We start from the raw sequence: 24,558 nt of genomic DNA, 5'->3' as shown, positions 1-24,558 counted from the left end.
ACCAAGGTTACCGTAAACTAATAATTAAGTTAGTTAAGTTAATTGATATAGGCAACCTGTCAGCATCACTGTTGATATGTGTGTATGATTTGAATGAATGTAGCTTACCCACAAATTATGTTTGTGATGCTACACCTCACTCCAGTCTCTCCTTGCTCTTTCTCATTTGCAACTCATTTTGCACAAAGAAAAACACAAACTCCCTCTTGTATCTCCAACATCTTTCATGCATCCAGGATAAAAGATGTTTTAAGGGATTACTGTTGGAAGTTATTGTGGGGAAAAAGGGAGAAATCAAACATTAACTGACTGGATGGGACTTTCTGATTAATCACTTGTATGCCAACCACAAAGCCATCTACAGAATGTATTCTGCAGCAAAGTTTGCTTGTTTTTTCATGTGTAAGTAACTAATATTAAAACACCATATACCTATTGGCAAAAGTGACAGTTTACCAGAGCTGAAGTTTTTGAAATTTTTGGACGTGTGGAATGCTTTTTAAAAAATCTTTTAAACACATTTTGAGTTCAAGGGGAGCATTGAGTAAGATTTGCAGGACTTTTACTTATAATGGAGTATTTTTACACTGCTGCATTGGTGGCTGCTGTAACACTACAATTACCTATTGGGATCAATAAAGTACTCCATCTATCTATCTATCTATCTATCTATCTATCTATCTATCTATCTCATCCTTTATATCATCTTTTGCCATTACCCTGGACTGGAGCTGCTGTATTACTGGCGCGCTTTTGGAATACAAACTCCTCTAGCTTTATGTGTAGTGGAATACTATTGGTGCATGAAGTGACCGCCACAGCCAATCAGAGCGAGGCTTGTAACATGCAGAAAAAAACTGAAGTTGCTGACTGTCCTACTTCCTCGACCGGTAATGTCTGATTGCGGTGAGTAATGTTTAAATAATTTTACTAATTTTATGTGAGCGTTACTTTTTTCGGGGAAGGACATATTTAACATGTATTTTGTGTGTGTGTACGGAGGATTTCAACGGGGGGAGACAGCTAATCTTAGTTTTTCGTCTGTCGCCGCCATTATACCACCGAAGAAGCGTATCCCGCCCTCCTTCTTCGGTCTTTTTCTTCTTCTCCTCCTTGGTAGCAGAAAGTAAGCAGCACTGGTCCAAGCGGTTAAAGCAAGGAGATTATTTGCTAGCCAATTTGGCTGCGACGCCCGCTTTCAAGCAGTGAGATGGCAGTTGTCTTAATAGCTACCTGAGCTAGCAGGGGAGCTAGCTGCCAACCACGCCGAGGACACGTTAGCCATATTGTTAGAAAGATGGCCATCATTATATGTTAGCGACACAGCACTGGTCAGAGATAGTACGAGCTTGCTGCTAGTCGATAGCTTTGAGCAGCAGTGAAGCTGGTTGTCTCACTAACTCGGGTCAGAGCTCTAGCAAAACGGTCAAAGGAGCTAACACGAGCTAGCCAGCGTCTGTTTGAAACACAAGTGACTTATATTTTTCTGTTTCCCCTTGTGAGCTGGGTATTTGAAATACAGACATCGCCTCTGCAGTAAACACAGAAGTATCGACTAGGTGACCCTCCATGATGCATGTCATGGAAATGCATGACATACTAATAATAGGTCCACCTGACCTGCTGATAAAACCATACTGCAAAAAGGGAAATAAACACTGGATGCACATCACATCTGATCCATTACTGCCAGACTGAAGTGAAACAGTCCTGCACTAAGTGGTCTGTATCTGACCATCTGTGCTATTAGAGAGTATAGTTTCTACAAGGACATAAACAGACATGTCCCATTAGATTATTATCCCAACGGGGGGGCAGTGGGACATAATAATAATAATAATAATAATAATAATAATAATAATAATAATAATAATTGTCATCATTCGTTAATTTGTGGTACTCATAATATTTGAATAATTGCATTTTTTTTCTTTTGCCTTTTTTGTCTTTGTTTTTGTATTTTGATTAGATTTATGTCAAGTGCCTGCTGTGGCATTTTAATTTCCTTTCTGGGATGAACAAAGTATCTATCTATCTATCTATCTATCTATCTATCTATCTAATTTAAATTTAATTCTTTTTTTAAATCAGCAAACTCCACCAACACATCTAAACTAACAATAACTTGAGCCTAGTAACAGGCATTGTCTGTGTAGAAAATAAATGCTTTATTATAGCTTAGTCATCTGTGCCACACACGTCCATTGAGGTCCACAAACTTTTTTTAAAACACATCAGTGCGCCACACCGTTGTGCTGAGTGTGTGTTCTTCATTACAATTAACATGGGCACTGTAGTCTAAAATGAATTGTTCCCCCATACACACACTGACCTGCTGCTGTAAATACTCACTCAATCATCAAATCTGCAGCTGAAAATAATCCGCAACAAATACACCATTTACTCTAGTTTGAGTAACATTTGCTAAAACCTGCAGTGCTCTGCTGTGGTATCAAATTACTGTTTTTGGCAAGGTGCCTTTTTAAAAAATGAAGCTATATATCTGTGACCCGTTTTCAAAGATTCACATTCTTTAGTGGGAACAAATGGTCTTGGGGCTGAGTGCCACAGACAATTTTAAGAGACGTACTAATGGCTTTGTTAATTTGGTCTTTCCACAGGATTTATTGACATTATCAAAAAATATAGAATATCACTTGTGTTCTTTTAAAATGTAGCCTTGTCTGCCAAATTTACTAGACCATAGACAGTGTATCACATTTATGTCTTTAAAAGGTATTGATAAATTGCTTTTCCCATATATCTTTCAGTGAGTTCTTTGATTTGTATGTTTTAAAGCTTTGTTGTTGCAACATGAGGTCTGATCAGTGACCAGAGAGAGGGTGGCGATGCAGAGATTGTGTTTTGATTATAGTTACATTCAGCAGCAGCACGCGCAAGACTGCACTTCCAGTGGGTCCAATTACAGCACATATCTAAATGATGTTAGAGCTAAACGTCAGCTTGGCCCATGAAAATGGCAGAGAGAGTGAGGGACTTGGCAAGGTCTCTACCTGAGCAGCAACCTGCATGGTCAAAATAACAATTAGCCCAGGCTCGGCGCATGGTGAGTCATCTCAGGAACCCCAGAGTTAGCCTCCTGGCACTTGTGTCCAAGCTGTTGTCTTGATAAAATATGCAGGCACTTCTTTTCATCAGGAGAGGGCAATGTTCACAACCCTCTATGTAACGTTCACTAACTTCAAATGTAATGCTCTGGTAGGTAGGCATCTGTATAAAGCTCACGTTGCGATATTACTTTCATATTCAAAGCATGCTGAGTTTCGTGAACTGTTGCACCTTTATCTAAATCAGCTTTGCATTGCTGCGTTTCTTATGAAATGTTTTTTTTTTTTTTGTTTTTTTTTTTAATTCTAATCCCCTGGCAGCCATGGAGAGTTCGTCAGTGTACATGTGCTTCCCCTGCTACCAGGAGTTCAACACTCTGGAAGAGGTACTCAAGCACCAATTGACATGCACTGCTGAGGATGACCAGCCAGACACATCTGGAGCCACCCCTGTCACTGTTCCAGTGCTACAGACACGGGTAAATACTGGCACAGTCCACAGTTTCCTCTGTGTATTATGTGATTGTGCCTGCCTTGGTGGTTTGAGTGCAATTGCTCAATTTTAGATGGGGAATAGAAAGGGAAAAACACCAATAATGTGACAGTGTGGCCTGAAATGACCAGCTGTGTGATCACATAAAAGCTTTACAGTCAAATCTGGAGAATGACATTGAAGTGACAAGTAACTTTAGTCATAAACTGACAATGCTCTGCTACTCATCATAGTAATAGTGACTTTGATCGGAGCACTTAACTTTGAGTTGTTTACAGTGATTTACTGATTAATTTCAAGGCATTGCTGTGTATTATCTGATTTAGGTGTATACTGCTGTAATATTTTTAATCATAGAATAGCCAGTAGGTGTTTTGGAGGTTAGATAGTAATAGTGATTATTTGGGAAAATTAGCTATAATATATATATATATATATATATATATATATATATATTGTGGTGTAATTAAAAAAACGAATAAGTTCCTTTTATTTAAATAGGTAAAAGTCTCATTGACATTAAAATCTCCTTTTTATGAGAGATCTGGCCAAGAAGGCAGCATTAAACCATTGTTACAACAATAAACATAATAGGCTAAGACATCTGTTTTTTCTTTATTTTAATTATCATAACCAATAACAAGATGATATTTTCAAAGTCTAAAGTTTAAAATGTCATTTTTTTCTTTATGTGTCCATTACATGTGGAGATCTTCACATTAATCTGTAATTTTTTAGGTCAAATTCTCCTTTTCTGATTGCAGTACAGCACATACATGTACATATATTACACTGTTAAACATATTAAAGACAAATAGTCATTAAGTCATTGTACCAACACATCTGTCATACCCCTAACTTTCACCCTGATAAATGGGAAAAGACTGTGTTGTAAGGTCGACATGTAATTCAGCTGGTTTTCTAAGTACCTAAGTGATACATGGAACTGCTTTCTGTCTAGCTTAATGGCAAAATAGCACATTAGCATTGTTGATTATCAGAGTAATGAGTCTCTAGTGAGCCAAACAGGTGTAACAGGCAAAATGTGGCAGTGCAAAAACTGAATCGATTATAAATGAATGTTCAAATCTGGCTTTGTATTTCAGAATGTATCACTGTGCAGATTTTTGTAATTTGAGAAATTGCTGGTTGGCCTCTTTTTTTTTTGGACGGGAGGGGGGGTTATCATTTATTGGATGGATCGGGAAAGATTGGGAGCAGGAGGGATTGACATGTGATAAAGGTTGCAGGCCAGATTGAGGTCCAGGATGCTACAGTTACATAGTCTCTGCAGAGGCCAGCTGAATCACCAGAATGCTACTCATGCTCCAGTAATACTGAACAATTTGTTTCCAAAAGGAAAAAATTAGTTTTTTTGTTCTTTGTGTGACAAGGCTACCCTTTTGATTCAATGAGTGAGCACTACAGTCTATTCCATTTTCAGTGTTTTCCGTCTGTGTACTAAATGTATGCTTCTGTATGTTAATTCAGTTGTATTTTTTATTGTTTGGCTCATGGTGAATTTGAGAAGCCTGTGGATTTTTACATAATGCATTGTAATCAGCATTTTTTACATTATGTGTCCTGTTTGGAATACCCTTCTGGGATGCATTTCATCAAAATGCTGAGCTCTATTAATTCAGAGTTCTGCGGAGACGCTTTCTGAATTGCAGAGTTTGAAAGTTGTGTAATAGGGTGAGTTATTCCATTTAACTTTGACATATTGAGCTGAGTCTTGGTGCAGCTGGCACTTTTTTCTTCTGCCTTTCCCATGACAGCTTCAGCAAGCCCTCAGGGTTAAAAGCAGTCATTGGCCCTCGTTTAGCAGTAGGGCATGGCTGTCTGAGCTTGTGCCCAGACTTCCATTCTTACCGACTTCAACACAAGTCCATAAAGCACGGTGACACTCGTGATAGACAGATTGGATTCTGAATTGCCAGCGGGAAGACGAGCATGGAAAGGCATCAGTCATTGCCATCCTTTCTCCTGACGGATCACTCATTGGCCTTCTCATAGATGAACCAACTGGAGAAACACTATAAAACCTGGGTACCTTATGGCTTTTTGGCCCCCATTTTACCATATGCTGGTTTATCGCAATTAGCTAGGTTACCACAATTTCTGCGAACGTTATATGACGTTTCTATAAAACAATGGCTGTTTATTTCTTAAATGGATGTAGAGAGCTATTTTAACAAATATGGCTACCCTTTTAGCACATACGCATTTGAATTCAGGGGACTATAGTTGTAGGACATCAGGTTGCTAGGAAAATTTAAGACCAGGTTGTGTTTAGGTGTGTTTCATATATGTCTATTATATCTGAAAATGATCAAGCTTTAAAGGAGAAAAATAAAGGAGAACGTTACAGAAATGTCCCCTCAGTTTGCTGTAAGATGTCCAATTAAACCCCTCATTTCTACATGTCACACTTTGCCCTTTTGGTTTGTTCTGACCACACAAATTCAGTCCTTCTGATTTTCCTTATTTGACCAAAGTGTGAAGCATCTGCTGCATCTGCAGAACTCTCCATACCAAAAATGTTCTCTTTACATATGGCCCCATTAGAGGCTCTCAATTAACATTTGAGTTATTGGGTAATCAGATTCACACGGGCTGAAATCCTTACTTTACTGTATTTTAATAAATTGTAATATGTCAACTGCATGCTCAAGTGTCGCTAGACATTAATGCTGGCACATTATCTGTAGATTACTTGATGTATATGTGCTGCTTCTCAGTCTCCGTGACTTGCTACCTTCCTGGCTGATGATACTAAGAGACTCCAGCTTCGACAACACTCAATAACCTATCCAAGCAAAAGTAATAACCAATTTTCAATAACCAAAAATTCACTAAAACTATTCACAGAAGCTATTTAGTTATTCAGTATTAATTACAATATGAAACAAAAAAGTTCACACCTTGTGCACTTATCAGCCAGGTGCTAAAGTGAAAAATACTTGTTTAAAATTGTTTTTGTTTGGAAGGGACTATTCACTGTGCATGAAACTTGTGTTATGTACAAATATTGCCTACAGCTGATTAAATGAAAGTCTCACTTTTATAAAAAAAAAAAAAAAAGGAACATATGCATTAAAACAAACAAAACTTAAAACACGAAGTTGTTAACCGGTATGTGAAGGTAAAAGACATTACAGGGAGGATTTTATGGAGGTGGAACTTTCTTCGTCTGATAAATCTATGTGTTTCAGGCAGCACAGACTCCATTTTAAAGTGGTCTAAGGTTTTTTCTTGCATGTTGTGAAAAGCCTTATTTAGAGCGGTAAAGACCTGCCCTTGGTTGACACTTGACACAGAGTGTCACAAGACTTTTTTCCTAGTAATACTTACTACTGATATTATTGCTCTGATTTTTAATAATGCGCCACCCATGTGTCGTACCAGAATTGTGCTGATAGTTTTTGTTTGAGGATTTTTTTTTGTGCTGTATCTAGAATTTTTTTTTTTCATGCTGGAGCTGCGGAGGAAGCATTATAGAAATGTTATCAGGTCTTTTGATTGGTTTTGATGTGTAAACTTGCAAGAATGTTTATAGATTACAGAGCATGTGCATAAATAATGCTTACATAAAGGAATAAAGGAAATATCCTTCAGATCATGTCCTTAGATGGCTAGACTGTGCAAAAAAAATCATTCTATCTGCATAGAAGATGCAAGTTCTCTATTGTGTGGAGCTGAAGTACAGAAGATAAAACATTCTTAACATTCCCGGTGGGTTCAACACATCGATCTTGATCTTGAATGATCTTCACTTTCTGCTCCATTAAAGGTTTGAGTGATGTAGCCACAAAGGTTTTTAATCAGAACATGCTTTAGATCCAACAAAATTATATTCTGCACCTTAATAAAAAAATATGCCCTTTGTTGGCAAGGAATTCATTGTTCTCACCAAGGAAGGGAACTGTGTCAGGTGGCACAAGCAGAGAGTATTTTAAAGAGTTTTGCTTTATGAGCACAAAAAAACAAATTCATGTCCAGCCGACCATCAGCCACATCCCCCTGAATGTTCATCTGCTTAAAGGATAAAAAATCTAGCAAAACAGTATATAACAACATACAAATTAAAGCTCCCATGTGCAGTTTTTTTATGTTGTTATAGTGTCTTTCAAATTATTTTACCGACCTTAGTTTTCTTTGTAGAAAAGCAGTAGAATACCAGTTAATGCAAGGTGAAAAATCAATCAAAATGCTATTGAGTCTTCAGGACTCGCATGCCAGAATACTAAAACAAAAGCCTACAAATCATTCCTGTATGTAAGACATGTTGAACTGGTTTGATTGAAGCGGTTTCAGATGTCTTTAACCTCGACCTTGATTTTCTGTTTCCATCATCCAAATGGATGGAGGGAGCAAATGTAAACCCACTGGAGTGACCCATTCAACCCTGAAAGGCCTTTGATACTTATCAGCCAGGCTGAGGCCTTATCTTGGCTGTCTGGTGCTCTCAGAGGAACCTTGGCTCTAAACACACGCTGCCCTTATTGACCTCAGTATCCCAACACTGAAATCTCATCCTTCATATGTCAGAAAGAATTAAGTGAAATAAAAAAAAAAAGCAGGTTAAATTGACTTAGAACAGCTTTTGTATTTTTCTAGTAATTTCTAACACAAGTGAAACATTGAAGAGAATTTGATTTTGTCTTTTTTTTTTCTTCTATGTCTTTGCAGCAACAGGTATTAAATATATCAAGGACAGTTGCAGTCCCACAGACTCAAGTCCAAGCAGGCAACGCCTCTGTGCAATCGGTCCAGAGTGCACTCAAGCAGACCGCTGTTGGAGTAAAGGTGCCATCGGATCAGCCCAGAATCCTCTACCAGTGTGGGGACTGTGATGAACTATTCAAGAGCCTGGACCTCTGGCAGCAACACCGTAAAGAAGAGACATGTCAGCAGGCTGCTTCTGGGAGCAAGTCAAAACCTGATTCACAACCTGAGCCAGAGACCCCTTCAGTTCAGAGCTCAACTCCAACTTTAAATCCAGATGAGTGCTCTCTCTCAGAGAGTGATACGAGCAAAAATCTTAAGCCCGAACCAGAAGAGAAACCCGTTGTAGAGGAAGAGGAAGAGGAGCAGCAGGTTGCAGAGGCGTCTTCAGCTCAGAGTTCTGATCTTCCTGTTTCTGAGGTGGTCACTCCGACCTCTAATCGAGAAGATTTGTCTCCCAGGAGGAGAGGGGCCAACAAAAAACCTAAGCCTGAACCAGTGCTCCTGTGCGTGGACTGTGGTTCATGCTTCGGCCTCGTGTCTGAACTCGTTGCTCACCGCAAAACCCAACACGGCTTTGAGGAAGCCCTGCACCGATGCTCTGTGTGTGGGGAGAGCTTTTTAAACACTACCCTCTTCCTCTACCACCGCAAGCAACACAGGCAGAAAGGTGAAGAAAAAATGGTAGCAGTTCCTGAAGTGACAGAGGAAGTTTGCATTCAGAACAATGGGACTGATGAGCAGAGGCAGGACACCACTGCCTCCACCACCAGTGAAACCTCCACTTTTCCACAGCCTGAGTTGTTCATGTGCATCCAGTGTGGGGAGAGCTTCAGCAACGAGGAAGGGCTGGTCACGCATCGTACAGAGAAGCATGGTCTGCAGGAGCCCCTGCACAGTTGCTCTCATTGTGGCGAGAGCTTCATGAACACCACTCAGTACCTGTACCATCTCCGGCAGCACCGCTTCACATCAGAGTCGGAGGTGGTGGATGGAGGTGAAACCGGTGATGAAACAACCACCACGACAGCTCAGGATACCCCACAGAGCTCAAAGAGGCTGCTTTCTTCACCTGCTTCTGCTAGTGAATCAGGTTCACCTTTTCCTAAGAGGAGTAAACCCTCTTTCAGGATCCTGAGTGGTGGTGCACTCAAAGGTAAGTGTTTTAAAGTCCATATTGGAAAAATAAGGCATTTGTTGCAGGACATTTTGGTCCTTAATAAGCTGTTTGTTTGTTGTTTTTTTTTAATTTCAGGAAACAAGAGTTCAGGCACCAAAGAGGAGTCAGAGGGCAGCACTGCAGCAGACTCGGACACCACCAACCTCCCTCCGCCTACCAAGCTGCTGCAGGACTGGGCCCGCACACCACTACCCCATGTTTGCCCCTACTGTGGCAAAACCTTCACAAGACGCGTCTTCCTCCGCACCCACGTCTACAGCCACACTGGAGAAAAGCTTTTCACGTGCAAGGTGCCAATCAAAATTAAATAAAATATATCCTTTCCACAGGGGGAGGGATAATTTGCTTTGATGTAAATGTGATTTATGTCATGTAGCTGACATTGAAAGGATGATGTAATGCTTTGAAGTGGGTTAGGTGTGAGACAGACATAATTTGAACCTCCAACCTCATTATATTTGACAGGTTCTCTGGTGTTTCTGCACAGTGGAATTTGTTTTATTTCTCTTTTATAAGAGGTGCTTAAAACTGTTGTCAATTCAACTGTGGCACTAATCCATATTATTGTTATTGTGAAGGTGTGCACAAAGTCCTTCACTAACTCCCAGAGCCTGCTGCGCCACAGCATGAACCACACGAGCACCAGGCCCTTCAGCTGTGATGTTTGTGGCAAAAACTTCTCCCAGGCAGCCACCCTGAAGAGACACCAACGCATTCACACATCAACACACCCTCGGCGCAAGCGTGGACGCAAACCGGTACAGTTTCTGCCATTTGAAGGGTTCAATTCCAAAATCGCATATATAAAATTTAAGAAAAAAACATCTGCATGAAATTTACATTTTCAAATGATTCTGAGAGTTTTTGTTAATTTGTTAGCACACACACACTCTTGAAATAGTAGATATTGAGTATGGAATATGGAAGCTTATTTTTAAGTAAAAACCTTGAATTTTAGCTTTCCTAAAAAAAGAATTGCTTTTTTTTTGTAGAGAACTCACTGTGAAATTGTTTTTTTATTGTCCTTGACTGTGTCCCTTAATGCAGGTGTGTAGTCTGGACAACGAGGGAGCTGCTCATCTCTACCCTTGTCCTCTCTGCCCCTCACGGTTTAACACGGAGGATCAGCTTAACCATCACAAGTAAGAACATGATAACAATAACTCTTGAGTAGCATTAGTCATTCAGTATCCTTTATGGAAACAACACATCTACCAACAACCATTAAATGCTGTATTTCCATGTAGACTGGAGGATAGACTTTTATTCAATAAATTCCAACCCTGTTTTTTGTGTAAATACATTAGAATTACAGTTCCAAACCGAACGCAGGATGGGATTTAGATAACCTTCCTCTCCCTAGCCAGGAGCTGTAGTATCTGAGCCGTGTCCGACTACTGAGCAAGACCTTTAAGCTGTGTTATGAACACACTGACTGAGATGTCTGGGTGCCCTTGAGCTTCAGCCACATATGATTGACAGACAGAGGCCAAGTAAATTAAGATGATAACGATAACAATCCAAGACGAGGGAAGAGCCCGGTCCTGTCCTAGCTGATTGAGCAATGGGGAGAGGATTTACAGAGAGTCTGTCTGCATTTTGTTGGTTTTGGCTGCAATCTATTGGATGTCAAAGAAAACAGACTCTAAGGTTAAAGTGCGAGCTTTTAACTTTAACTGTGAACAGTGTAGAAAGTGTAGAAGTAAGTGTAGAAATCCCTTTTTATACAATTTGTACCAGCAGGACAGTGAGGTTGATGTGAACACTTGACTTAAATCTAAAAGTTGGCACTTTAATTTCATAGTAGAGCTGCAATGATAAGTTGAATGATTGATCAACAGAAAATTAATTTGCAACTATTTTGATAATCGAATAATTATTTTAGTAATTTTTTTAAGCAATAAAGCTAAACATTTGCTGGTTTCAGCCTCTCAAATGTGAAGATTTTGAAGCTTTTACATGTCATACATGATAGTAAACTGAATATCTTTAGAGTTTGAACTGTTAATCAGATAAAACAAGACATTTGATGACGTCACCCTAAGAAATTATAATGGGGTATTTTATAGACAAAACAATTAATTGATTAATCAAGAAAATAATCATCAGATTGATCGATAGTGAAAATAATCGTTAGTTACAGCCCCACTTCATAGTCATTGTTTCATTTTAAATCCTGTGTGCTGCAAAAGGAAAAAGTTGTGGGAAATTAAGAGGACAGTTTGATTTTGATCAAACAGTTCCAGGAACTATTGAACCAGAGGAACTAAACTGAGGGACTAAACTGGCAGAACCATGAAGATTAATCAAGCAAATTAAGACCATTTAGAAAAATGATGAATTAAAAAAGCAGCGGTGACATTTGAAATTAAATTTTCACACACAAAACACAAAGTCATCCTGTTGTTTATTGTACTAACTGTTACAGGACTCTGATGTTTGAGTTTGGTGAAAAGAATGAGAGTAAAGGAGACGTGCAGAGATAGAAAATGAGGCAGAAAACTCCAACAACGCCTGTCTCTAAAGAAGATGATCTGTTGAGTGTTTGATGGTTATGTGTTTCTGTTTTTAGAACGTAACTGCAGTGAAACTATCAGGAAATTAATTTTATTTCTCTCTTATTCCTTTGCTTGTGCTTTCAGCTATCACACAGTCACTCTTTTTTTTATCCCTCTTCTTTAATTAATTAGTTAAGCCTGCAACATAACCCCATGAGCAGTTTTTTACACCTGGAACTATGCTACAGGAACTAAATTTTGTTTCTAGTTCCTCAGGTACCTCAAAAGGTTCTGGGTCCCCTTGGAAAGTTCCTGTGATGGAAACACTTGAGAGAATAAAGCAAGACCCCCCAAAAAGTCACTGTTTAAATACAGACTACACTTTGATTGTCTTGTCATTGACTGCCAAAGCCAGTGGCATGTTTGGGAACCATTGTTTTTGGTTTACGAGTTGAAAAAAAGGATTCAGTGCATATCCACGTATGTGTACTTCCCTAATGCACTGTTTGTGGAGCGTCATTCCTACTCATTAAAGAACATCTGGCTCGGAGGAGAGGTGACCCTGACTGAAATTCTAATTTTCCCAGCTACCTCAGGGTCAGCTGTCCCTGAAATATTGATTTTTATTGTCTATTTAACAAGGAACAGACACAGCCAGGCCTGCTGCAGTATATGGGCCTTGAGAGGTCCTTGCAAATCACCTCTAGAATCGTGCTTTACTTTAGGTTATTTTGTGGTTAAGTATTGGGCTGCAACTAACTATTTATTGCTAATTATTGATTAATTATCTGCTGGGTTATTTTCTCGATTGTCTATCAGATGTCCTAGTGTCCCAGAGTCCAAGGTAATTCATTCAATTTTGACATTTTGACATCTTTGACATTTTTGCTTGAAAAATTACCGAAACAATGAATTGATTATCAAAATAGCTGTTGATTAATTTTCTTTAGATCAACCAATTGGCTAATTGTTGCAACTCTAGTCAAATACTTCTGCTGCTACATTACTGGTAGCAGTATAGATAATACATATACTGATATATGTTTAATATTAAGTGGAGCGTAATGGTTCCTAAATGTCAATGTCGGCTGTGTTTGTTCTGATTATGAGAAACCAGTGTTTTCTTTTTACTTTGCATTTTCATTTTGTACATGCTGTGAATGCAGACCTGATGCAGCATTAGGTGAATACATCCTAACACTTCTCTCCTCCCCTAAGGCTACATCCAGCGTAATGTTATGAAATGGATAAATATAGTCTTTCATGTCCTAACTCTGACTCCTCCCAGTTTACTGCTGTTCTTTTATCTCCAGCCGTTTATACACTCAGCTAATACCCCTTATTTAACCTGAAGCACAGCTAAGCACATACTTGGAGGTAATCCTCATATGAGTTGCATACAGGGTGCCTCTCTATTTATTATGTTTTTTATGTGTCTTTGAATTGGGGCATTTAAGTCTTCATACTGGTAGTAATGTATGATTATTTAATTTAATTGTATGTATGAATACAACCTGTAGTTTTTCCTTTTGCAAGCTAAAGCAAGTTTGAAACTTTAGATTATCACTGGTGCATACGATGTTTAAATCATCTTCCTTTGGTATGTACTTCTGTTAATATGTGTGTTTTTGTGTGTTTGAACAGACTGCTCCACACCAGCCACCCGTTCCCTTGCCCAGAATGTGGCGAGGCTTTCAAACGCAGGAAAGATCTCGACCTGCACTCGCTCACTCATCAAGGTCAGTTCAAGGGTCAGTCTACCACATATTATACTACATACAGGAACAATATACAGCGGCCATTGGGCTGGAGTGTTTTTCTTTGTCATTGAATCTCTTTTTTTTACTGCACTGTTTATGTCACATATCTTGCTGTAAAAGTCACATATCCCCACATCCTTTCTCTATGTGACCATTTCTCGCCTGTCATTCATCTGTGTGAGAATGCAATATCAAGAAATCCAATCCAACCTACTCTGCCTCATCGTAAAGGAAACCAATTAGATATGATGCTCTTATCAGTACAACATGCAGTGAATTACTATTGATTAATGCAAAGTCTGCGATAAATGCCCTGATCAGCTTGCCTGGGTGGCCTATCTTGTTTATTTACAAACATATCCATGTTATATGTGCATTGTTCCTCCGATGCATTAGGTCAATGACTTTCCATTGATTTGTGTCTTGTGGAATGGAAGAGGAGGGTGGAGGTAAATGAATAGGGTCAACATGTTGACACTTCATCTTAATCGAGGGGGGGCGTTGGCACGGCAACCTTATTAGTTAAGCTTGAAGAGTCAGCGTGCAGCAGGGGTCAGAGGTACGTGGCTCCTCTGAGAGAGATGATTGGAGAGATTGATCCATTGATCAGTCCAGGGCCATAGGCTGAGATTGTCCTTATTAAAGGTTTAATTAGAGGGTCCCAATGGGGAGCAGAGTGGATCGCCCCCACTGGGATAGACTGTACAGATGGTTAGCAGATTGCAAGATGTTGGCGTGACGACCTATGGTCATACTGATGAACCATCAGTGTCAGCAATTTCCCTGCCAGGTTTTCAAGAGCAACCCACTGAGAATGTGGTTTGCTTTGCCAGAATTCAGCTAGGGCAGCAGCTGACTTGATCTGAAACGATTAGGTGATTAATTGATTAGCTGATTGACGGAAAATTAATTTACAATTTTTAGAATCGAATCATTTTAAAATCAGTTTCCAAGTCAAAAATGCCAAATTTGTAGGTTGTAATTTTGCAGGTGTGAGGATATGCTGCTTTTCTTTGTTTTAAATTAAAAATGTTGCTTTTGGACTCTCGTTTGAGCAAAGCAAGAAGATGTCACAATGCACTCTGGGAAATTGTGACAGACAATTTTCTTTTGAAATTTTATGACATTTTATAGAACAAACAACTGGTATAAATCAGTGAATGGAGGAAATAATTGACAGATTAGTTGATTGATTGATTGATTTATAAAAATAAGTTTTAGTTGCAGCTATAAAACAAATGATAATTTTCATTTTGATAAATCTGCAAGTTAATTTCTAGATAAACTGATAACACCATAAATTGTCCAAAAAAAGTGAAAAATGTAATTTACAGGTTCCCAAAGACAAAGTATTCAGGTTGCTTGGTTTGTGCGACCAAGAGTCCAAAGCAAGTGTATTTAATGAAACTGATTACTGATCCGATATCAGTGCTCTCTTTATCAAATTTAAATCTGTATACCTCACTGCAGGGAACTGCTAGGGTCATTTTTATGTAAATTAACAGGGATTGCTGTGGCACTTGAAATTAGTCAACGGCCTACTTATGACTTAATGAATGTAACTGGTAACAGAAGCACCGAATTAAATGACATTAACCAAGTAACTGTATTTAACGTGGATCAATCATGTTTGGCCAATATTCAGTCCACTTAATAAGGTCAGTTTCTGCCCCGACACTGACTCGGTGTATTGGATGAGTGCATCCCTGGAGAAATTCAGTAAATCATCACATTTGAGAAGCGGAATCAAGCAAATGTTTGTTTTTGCTTTAATGATGAATAAACTAATCAAAACTGTTAATAAATAAATTTTCTGTTGACAGACTAGTCAATTAATCAACCAGTTTCTCTCATTACAACACATGTAAATGCCTTACTCCTTATGTCATTGTCCCTGTTTATCCACTTTATAAACAACCGCTGACCACAGTCACATTCTTCCCGTGTTTGACATTGAAAAACTGGCTGCATCTAAATGTTTGGGCGCCATCGCCAGCCATTTCTGTATGTACCACCTGTCACTGCAGGATCATTGGCACGACATCTACCAATCTACCGACAAGCCCAAATCAGCCATCAGATATTGGCAGAGTTGTAGTAGGACCACCTGTCTAAAACCTGATTTTGTTCCCTCACAGACAAGCAGCCAGCGATGTGCCCTCACTGTTCATCCCAGTTTGTGAATCAGTCAGTGCTGGATATCCACCTGCAGCGCTGCCCTACCACCGATGAGGAGAAGAATGCTGGTCGTGGACGGGGCCAAGGCCGAGGACGGTGCACTGGACAGGTTAGGAGCATAGAAAATTATTAAGAGCTTTTTTTTTTTTCCTTTAACTTTTCCACATCAAGATATTCAGAGAGTGAGAAACTGCTGAATCTTAAGTTTTTTTTGTCAAGGAAGAATGAAGCACTCAGATCATGCGTTGAACTATTATGAAATACTTAAGCAATTTCTCTTAATCTTTTTAAGTCTTTTTTGGACTTTATTATATATTATAGCTGACAGTCGAGACAGGCAGGAAATGTGGAGATCAAGTGAAAGGGTTGACCTGAACAAAGGTCCCCAGTCTGAATCAAACTGTGACGTTGTGTTTATGTCACTGTAAGACCATGAAGACACCAACCTTTTCTCTTCTCATTAATTGCCTCCTTCTTTCTGTTTTCCCATCTTCTTACTCCTTTCATCTTTTTCCTTCTTCCCATCACCCCTTCCTCAGATTGAGTGTGACCTATGTGGCCACCGTTGCATGACCCAGGAGGGCCTTGATCTCCATCGGTTATCCCACACGGGCCAGACACCTCTCAAATGCCCAGTGAGGCCTTGCCGCCGCCGATTTACCTCCAACAGTGCCCTGGAGGAGCACGTGCTGGCCCATTTCCAAGGCACGCTCAGCAAGTCCAAAAACCGACCCCGCTTCCGCTGTGAAGTTTGCCACAAGGAATTTGCCTACAATTCCACCTTCATTGTTCATATGAGGACACATACTGATGAGAGGCCCTTTGAGGTGAGAAGGGATGTGTGTGTGTGTGTGTGTGTGTGCTTACATAAAAAGGGAATTTCTTTTAGCCTTCTGAATCATATTTTGTCCTTATTTATACGAGGCTTTCAAGGCTTATAACACCTCTATTTCAAATTGAAATCCAGCGTTGCCTCAACCCCGTTCACACCCGTTCAGAGCTGTGGCCATCTCTCTGGTTCCGGACCATGGCCATTTGTGCAGTGTGTGTCCTGCGGGTGTTTCCTCCCTCCCTGTGTACCTGTGATTAATGGCAGGGCTGAGTTAGGGCCTGTCAGCTCCCCTCTGTGCCTGTTACTATTCTGGGACTCTTCCCCTCTCTCTCTCTGCTGCTCTGGTGACGAGGCAGGACATCAACTATAGACCCACCGAAGCCCATCACAGCACGCTGGACTGTAGAAATTGATTGAATGTTTGTGGCTTTGCTTTGAGCCCTATCTATCAGGCATGCTAAAGATTAAGGTTCAACCAGCATTGGTCCTTCAACACAGAGGCAGTTATGGGGATGAATTTTAATTTAAATCAAATATACCGTGTGCGTTCCTGAAGGAACACCTATATTTGCTGAGTATATGAAACCAAACTTAACAGGAAAGCTAATTTTGCTATATTTTTGAGAGAGACCGAAACTGAGAACAGGGATTATAGTTTAAATCTGAGTGTCCTCAGTGGGAATCAAAGCAAAGCACAACATAGCCTTTCTTTTGTTGTGCTTCAGGTTTAATCAAGTATCTTGTAGTTCATTGCACTCAGGTGGGAGGAAGTAGAGCACTAACATTAGTGGCAGGACAGGTTCTGCTGCTGAATTGTTAACGTGATTTCTTTATTTAGAAATAGTTTAATTTTAAACTGACTTAACATCTTTTTCTGTTGCCTACTGTGTAACTGTAAGCCTCCATTACACACTTGTGTGCTTTTTATTGCTTTGTATCTGTCTTTCCCCATACCCTGTTCTCTCTGCTCTTCTGTAACACAGCCAGAAGTGCTGCATCTGCAGAAAAATATAAAGAGTGGTCTCAGAAAATATTAATTGCAGTTGAGTTTGTGCACTGGCACTGTTGTTGCGAATTGAACTGTACTTTCTTGCCATCCTCTTACCTCATATTTTGTCCTCTTCCCCATTCCCCTCCATCCCTCCACCAGTGCAACACATGTGGCAAACGCTTCCGCCAGCTGCCCCATCTGCAGGACCATGAGCGCATCCACAGCGGCCTGCGGCCTTTCTGCTGCTGGATTTGCGGCAAGAGTTTCAGCGTGGCTGCCCGTCTCACCGAGCATGCCCGCACTCACAGCGGCGAGAAGCCCTACCCCTGTCCCCACTGCCCTGCTGCCTTCCGCTCTCGCTCCAACCTGGATAAACACATCCGGCTACACGGAGACCTGCCTCTCGAAAAGGCAGAGGAGGCTGCACATGCAGCCGAGGCGGCCCACGTCCAGAAGGTGCTGGAGGGGGCCAAGGTGCTGTCCTCTCTGCCCACCGCAGAGGAGGTTGAATCTGGCTCTGTGCAGACCATCTATGTCCTGCAGGGGGCCGAAGGAGGCACCGAAACGGTCATGATCCCATCTGATCAGCTCAGTGGCATAGAGGGAACCTCACAGGTTGTTATCCTGCCCTCCTCTGTTCTGGGAACTCAGGCCATTACTGTTCCGACTATCACCATGGATGGCAATGAAATCACTATGGTGGAGGCCAGCCAGTCACCGCAGCATGCCATTGAGTTCATCGTGGAGGAGACTGTATGAAGTCAGATACATACGGACAACACAGAAGAGAAAGACTGAGAGATTAGTTGAGAATGTAGACTGTTAATGGAGTGAAAAGTTTGATCATTTAAGGATATGCAGTTATTTCCTCATATGTACTGTATATAGTTTGATAGGTTTCTAAGCCAGTTTCAACACAAGTTCCAGTTTGTGTAGTTGTACAACTTGAGCATAAATTGAATTTAACATTGTTGTAACAGTGAACCTTGTGACTTAAACATTGATACAAACATGAAACATTCAGGGGAACAGATTAAATTAGTCGTTCAGTTGGATTGAAAAACATGTTGTAAAATTGGCCCGTGATTGTACAGAAGACGCTTGTTCACAGCCCCTATTTATTAGGGGAAGACTGGTGGTGGGCCATGAAATGTCTTCTGCTTTATAATAAAACACTTCAGCTTTCACGTTTGTGTGCGTCCGTCATTTTATAAGGTGGATGACATGAGGGCATTGCCCCATCCCATCAGATAGAATGGGCTTTATAGGTCCGGCTGTAAATAGCCACTTCTACCTTTTGACAAACAATATGAGGAGAGAAATATACAGACTCACTCAGCAGCAGTCAGTGTTCGTCTTTTCAAACCGCTCTGTTTCTATCTGTCACACAAACACTAATGTTAGTTGAAGGAAGAGTGAAAGAGAATTGTGTGTATAGATCAGCACTATAATTTGTTGGACATTATGTTATTGATTGGTTTTGTGCTGTAATTAAATACAATAATAGAGATATGGCAAGACTTATGATGATTTAGCTGAAGTACAGCATTATGCAGTGGCAAGTGGTGTAATGAAATTATCCAGCACTTGCTGCATAGTTATCAAAAATAATGATCCTATTTGTGTCTGAATGGGAAGAGGCATAATATGATATAAGTTTTGCTAGCGCTGCAGCAGCCCATTATAGGCTTCTAAAGTGCAGTTTATGGCTGTCTCCCACCCAGTGATTGCTGACAGGGGGTTTCAAACCACACACACGTGGAGGCACTCAGTCTTAGTTTGTTTTCATGTCATGGAAGGAGAAATGCTGATGATTGTGCGGGGAGCTGAAATGGGGAAATGGCACCATTTCTGCAGAGTGAGAAGCATATCTGGAAATAGAGGGCTCCTGAGGAGCGAAAAGAAAGCTAGTGCCAAGAATTCAGCTGCTCTTCATTGCTTTTCTGAGAGAGTCAACAGGCAACCAGTCGATAAATACATGTTTTTTTTCCCTTCCTAGCAAATCTTTAGAGCTAATATTCTGGTGGAGTGCCGTTTATCATACCTGCTGCCTAACACTGAAGCTGAAAACACACACAACCAACATATAGACATGTAAGGAAATTGTAGATGCTGGAGGTGAAATCATGAGACTCGAATGCTCCAGGGAAGCAGTCTGACTGCAGTATAATGGTCTTTTTGCTGTGCAGAAGACAGTATATTATTTGGCTGTGTTCAGTCCTTAGCTCAGACTTAACCTGGTGATGGTTTCTTTTTGTTTTTTTGTTCTGGGTTAGTGATGAACAAAAAGAGATTTTTCTAAACTCACAGAGTCTTGAAAAACATATTTTAATATAATTTAAATTCTGCTGAGTCTTTAATATAAACATGGTTTTTATGTTCTATTATGATGTTTAGCTGACAGATCTGATATTATCTGGTGTTCTCATCTTATTTGCAATATGTGTTTGTTATTAAAAGCCAAAAATGGTGTGTGGTGTAGGCTATTAATTAAAAATGCATATTCCAACTGTTAATTTTGGGTTGGAGAGTGTGATAGCTACGGACAACCTAATTTCTGCTACTTCATTTTAAAAGTGAACATACAATAACAGCATCGTGATCACGTCTTCACAAAGTAATTTACAATAGTCAAGGAAGCGGCAATGTGTTATAATAATAATAATGCTGATACATAAAAACAGCAGGCGCTTGATACATAGAAATGAAACTGAATAAATGCAGGAAGGTTAACCTGTATGATCATTTTTCAAAAACTCAATTGAATTGTCACCTCACTCCATTATGTGTGTGTGTGTGTGTGTGTGTGTGTGTGTGTGTGTGTGTGTGTGTGTGTGTGTGTGTGTGTGTGTGTGATTCACAATCAAAAAACTGAAAAACATGGTGAGATGTTTTACTCTTTACAGTAATGTCCTTTGGAGATGTTAAACACTTTCAAGGACCTTTTTAAAAAGCCTTCTGTACACGGGAATAATTGTTGTTTCAGTGAAAACACACATTGGACTACACTTGCATGGTCAGTATAAAATGAGCATTTTCTTTATTGCACCCCATTAATGAAAATACACATAAACCAATATACAGTACAGTAAATGATTTATAAACAGCATGTACACAGCTGAGAGGAATATAAACTACATGCTTTCATGTGCGAAGATTTTTGCAATTATGTCTTTAAATTATTCATGACAATTATAGTGTGTAGAAGCAGGCAGTGAAAAGGGGGCGGGGGCTTATCTTTGAATACAACCAAAGGCAATCATTCAGATGCGTGGGGCCCTAAAATAACAATCAGATTTAGGAATGTCCTTCACTACCAATGAAAACATGAGAAACAAGCACATGCAGTAGCTGCTCTCAACCTGGGCATCCCTTTGATTCTCACCTCTTTTTATATCATAAACACTAAAAATACCCAAGTGACCCTCAGGAGAGAATGTGCATATTCAGCTCTCTCAGCAGTAAACTCGCTGACATCACAATGTCCCGTGCAGGGGGGAGGACACCAGGAGCTCTGTTTTTGGCTAACACCTCCAGGTAAGGATAGTGGTGAGGTAGCTATCAAGTGAAAATACATGGTTTAAACACATACAAGCTGCTTTAAATTTTAATTGAATATTACAAGCAATATTTTGACTATCTTTACTGTGGCCAGTGTTTTTCCAACCTTTTTTTGTCAGACGTAAACACCTTGGGTATATTTGTTATAACAATATACAAATGGATATTGTTGTTACAGCATTTTTTCATATAATTTAACTATCAATGTTTGATGATTTAGTTAACTTTTCATTTGTACTACAACCACCTGCAGTGGCAGAAGATGGACGTTGCAACCGTTTGATGTTAGCTTATCATTCTCCATTAACGTTGCTCTCAACGTTTGGCTACCTTTTAACCGTTAGTCCATTACATTTATCCATTACTTTGTTCTCTTTCAACAATTTATGCATTTTTTTTTTTTTTTTTTTAGCATTTTCAACCATTTGTCCTTTATTGTAGCTAACTATTTCAACCACGTATCCATTACTTTCAGCCTTTTCAACTATTAGCTTACCCATTACTTTGAGTTAATGGTTAGCTAACTGCGGATAACCATCACCGTATATAAAGATTTTGTATTTTTTGTATTTTTATTTTATATATAACATAGATCTTTTCTTTATATACAGTCTACGGTTTCAACATTTTGGTTCCCTTGCTAACTAAGCTAACATTAGCTCTGTTTTCATGCACTCTTATTTGTAACATGGTGTTTTGGGTTTTTTTTATAGCTAACTATGTATGTGTGTATATATATATATAAATATATATAAATATATATATATACACACACACACACACACACACACACACACACACACACACATATGTGTATATATATATATATATATATATATATATATGTGTGTGTGTGTGTGTGTGTGTATGTGTATGTATATATATTTAAATCAAATTGTATTTTTTTCAAAGTTAGCTCAGCTAGGTTACTCTACACTCTACAACTGCAGAAGTACCCCTGGCAATGAATCCCTGGTGTGTAAACACTTACATTCAATTAGGAAAAAACAACAAATATGTATAATCAAACCAATAAATTCTATGAATGAATTCTACTGTACTACCAGTACTCCTACCTTCCTTTTAAATATAAACTGAAGCTTTTTCAATCTGCAGTGTGTGCTTCTAGTACAAGGTCCACAGTAATGCTATACTGACCTATGTGAAGGATACACTATAAATGTATCCTGGAGGTATATTATAGTAGCGTTGTATCATTGGAATTAAAAAAGGCCTTGAGTAAACTTCTATACAGTGACTATAAAACCCACTAATCACTGAGTCCCCATTGGAGCTTTCTTTGTTTGTTGTTGTTTGTTTGTTCATGCTTTGTTGATGGCATTTTTATTGACATCATAGCAGGTTGGAGATGCTGGGCAAAGCTTTGTTTCCAAGGTAACATGATGGAAATATTCATTTTGCTGACAGAGATTAGCATGATAAAAAAAAGACAGAATATTTAACCATGGAAACATTTTCTCTGTATATGATTATTGCCGTACTGTTTTATCTTTGATGTGACACATGCAACATTCAATGCAGTGGGCTTTATTGGCATGAACGTTTCAAAAACAATGTTGCCAAAGCATCAAAATACAGTTTGTCCAAATATTTGTACAGTAATATGAACATTAACACAACATTAAGATTGATATATATTAATTATATATATACAGTATATGCTATGCGTGTGTGTGTGTGTGTGTGTGTGTCCCTCAGGTTGTGGCATGTTGATACATACTGGGAAGCAAGATATGCTCTGTCTCCTCCTATGAGTATTTTTAATTTTGAGAGGTCATTAAGCTCTTTGAAATCTGAAATTACAGACTTGAACATGTTAAAGTAAATGTTTCTTGTTTCATTTAATGTTTTGCATTGTAATAGTGTTGTATGAGCATCCATAATGGATTAATTGCTATATATATATGTGCTGCAATAATAAATCCATGCAAATCATGTCGCATAGAATTAGATGTGGCAGAGAGGCAGCTGGTTTTATCAAATTGTAACAGCTCATAATAAACTAAGAAATAAAGGATATTGGAATATATGAAGGAGTCAACGTAAATATCACAGCAAAACTACATGTAGTCATTAAAGGTCAAAAAATTTTGCCAGTGAAAATCACATACAGTAGAAATGCTACAGGAGAAGGAAAATACAATAAATCATGTTAAGGTCAATGTACTGTATATGCAGCACTACACAGTGTGTCCCTGCAAGAAATATTATACTGTGTTTTATAGGGAAAAAGCCATGTTTTAATAACTTGAATTTATCCATATACCACAATATACTGTACATAACTACATAAATCTGGAATGACACTGGTGACCTCTGCTTGGGGTGTGTGCCAAAATAATGCATCCCTATTTACCTCAGCTGCTCTTCTATAATATTCCTTTCTCTTTCACACATGCAGCCTCGGAGATTTTAGGGTGATTAATATTATATAATCAAACCTGCAACATTATGAAGTTGTAGTAGCATTTTATACATCTTAAATATTGTTATAAGCAGAACTGTTTTTGGCTTTCTAAAATCAAAGCATCACTGTTAGATTTATCTGTTGTTAAAACCATAAAAAATTAATGTTACTCCTTTTACAGTAGACAGTGATTTTTGCTGTGCTCTACAAATGACATTAGAGTAATTTATATACAATACTGCAGATTTTCCATCTTCGTTGAAAAACATTTCGCTTCTCTTCTGATAATCCGTCTTAAAAAATAAAGTCTGAGTTAGATGGCGTGCAAAAACATGATGTAGTTCTTTGTATTTGACTAAGTGAGTGCACTTATGCAAACTTACTCAGTCGGCTACAGCTGACTTCCCAACTCTATTATCATATCGCAGTTATTAATGTATGATTGACCTATTTAAGTAATGGTACACATTTATCATTCTCTATGCCTTGTGATTACATATTTATTGCTTGCACATGCTCCACCCTCTGTCCTTCTCTTATTTTCTTTTTCTCCTTTCTCTCTTTTTTTTTGACCCCCCCACCTCGTTCTGTTCCTTCCCTCTCTTCCCCCCTGCGACATAGCCTCTGTCTCTCTTTGCTGAGGTGGCTGTACCTGCTGTGACTTTGACAAAGTAGTCTCCATGCGTGTAGTGGTGTATTTCTCTCTGTGTATGTGTGTGAGTGTGTGTGTGTGTGTGTGTGGACGCAAAGGAACAGAAGTTAAGAATGTTTGTGTGCATGCATTGCTTTGCACTGCCTTCAGTTTTAGCTTGCAAATTTGTGTGACTGTTACTTTTGTTTA

The 24,558-nt window shown here is 39.1% G+C and overlaps 2 protein-coding genes across 3 annotated transcripts in view; both read left to right on the top strand.

Annotated features, from left to right (window-relative positions):
• The first annotated feature begins 797 nt into the window (after positions 1-797).
• On the top strand, positions 798-18,915 carry znf574 (zinc finger protein 574). Of its 2 annotated transcripts, none has more exons than XM_067601061.1 (10): positions 798-906; positions 3,390-3,547; positions 8,254-9,445; positions 9,545-9,759; positions 10,048-10,227; positions 10,517-10,611; positions 13,612-13,706; positions 15,866-16,014; positions 16,445-16,732; positions 17,888-18,915. In XM_067601061.1, the coding sequence occupies exons 1-10, from the start codon at positions 894-896 to the stop codon at positions 18,485-18,487; spliced, it is 2,985 nt and encodes a 994-aa protein (XP_067457162.1). In that variant the 5' UTR covers positions 798-893; the 3' UTR covers positions 18,488-18,915. The 2 variants fall into 2 exon arrangements, with proteins under 2 accessions (XP_067457162.1, XP_067457163.1); XM_067601062.1 differs by lacking the exon at positions 798-906 and adding an exon at positions 1,044-1,126.
• A 1,952-nt stretch (positions 18,916-20,867) lies between these two features.
• Positions 20,868-24,558, top strand: part of grik5 (glutamate receptor, ionotropic, kainate 5) — a 91,111-nt gene continuing 87,420 nt past the window's right edge. Inside the window, exon 1 of the mRNA XM_067601060.1 lies at positions 20,868-21,265. The gene's annotated coding sequence lies outside the window, so the exon portion shown is untranslated. The remainder of the gene's footprint in view (positions 21,266-24,558) is intronic.

Source organism: Thunnus thynnus, chromosome 10 (assembly GCF_963924715.1).
Source record: "Thunnus thynnus chromosome 10, fThuThy2.1, whole genome shotgun sequence".
NCBI classification, from domain to species: Eukaryota; Metazoa; Chordata; class Actinopteri; order Scombriformes; family Scombridae; genus Thunnus; species Thunnus thynnus.
Note: the sequence above shows the minus strand (reverse complement) of the source record. Positions and strands in the feature narration are given on the sequence as shown.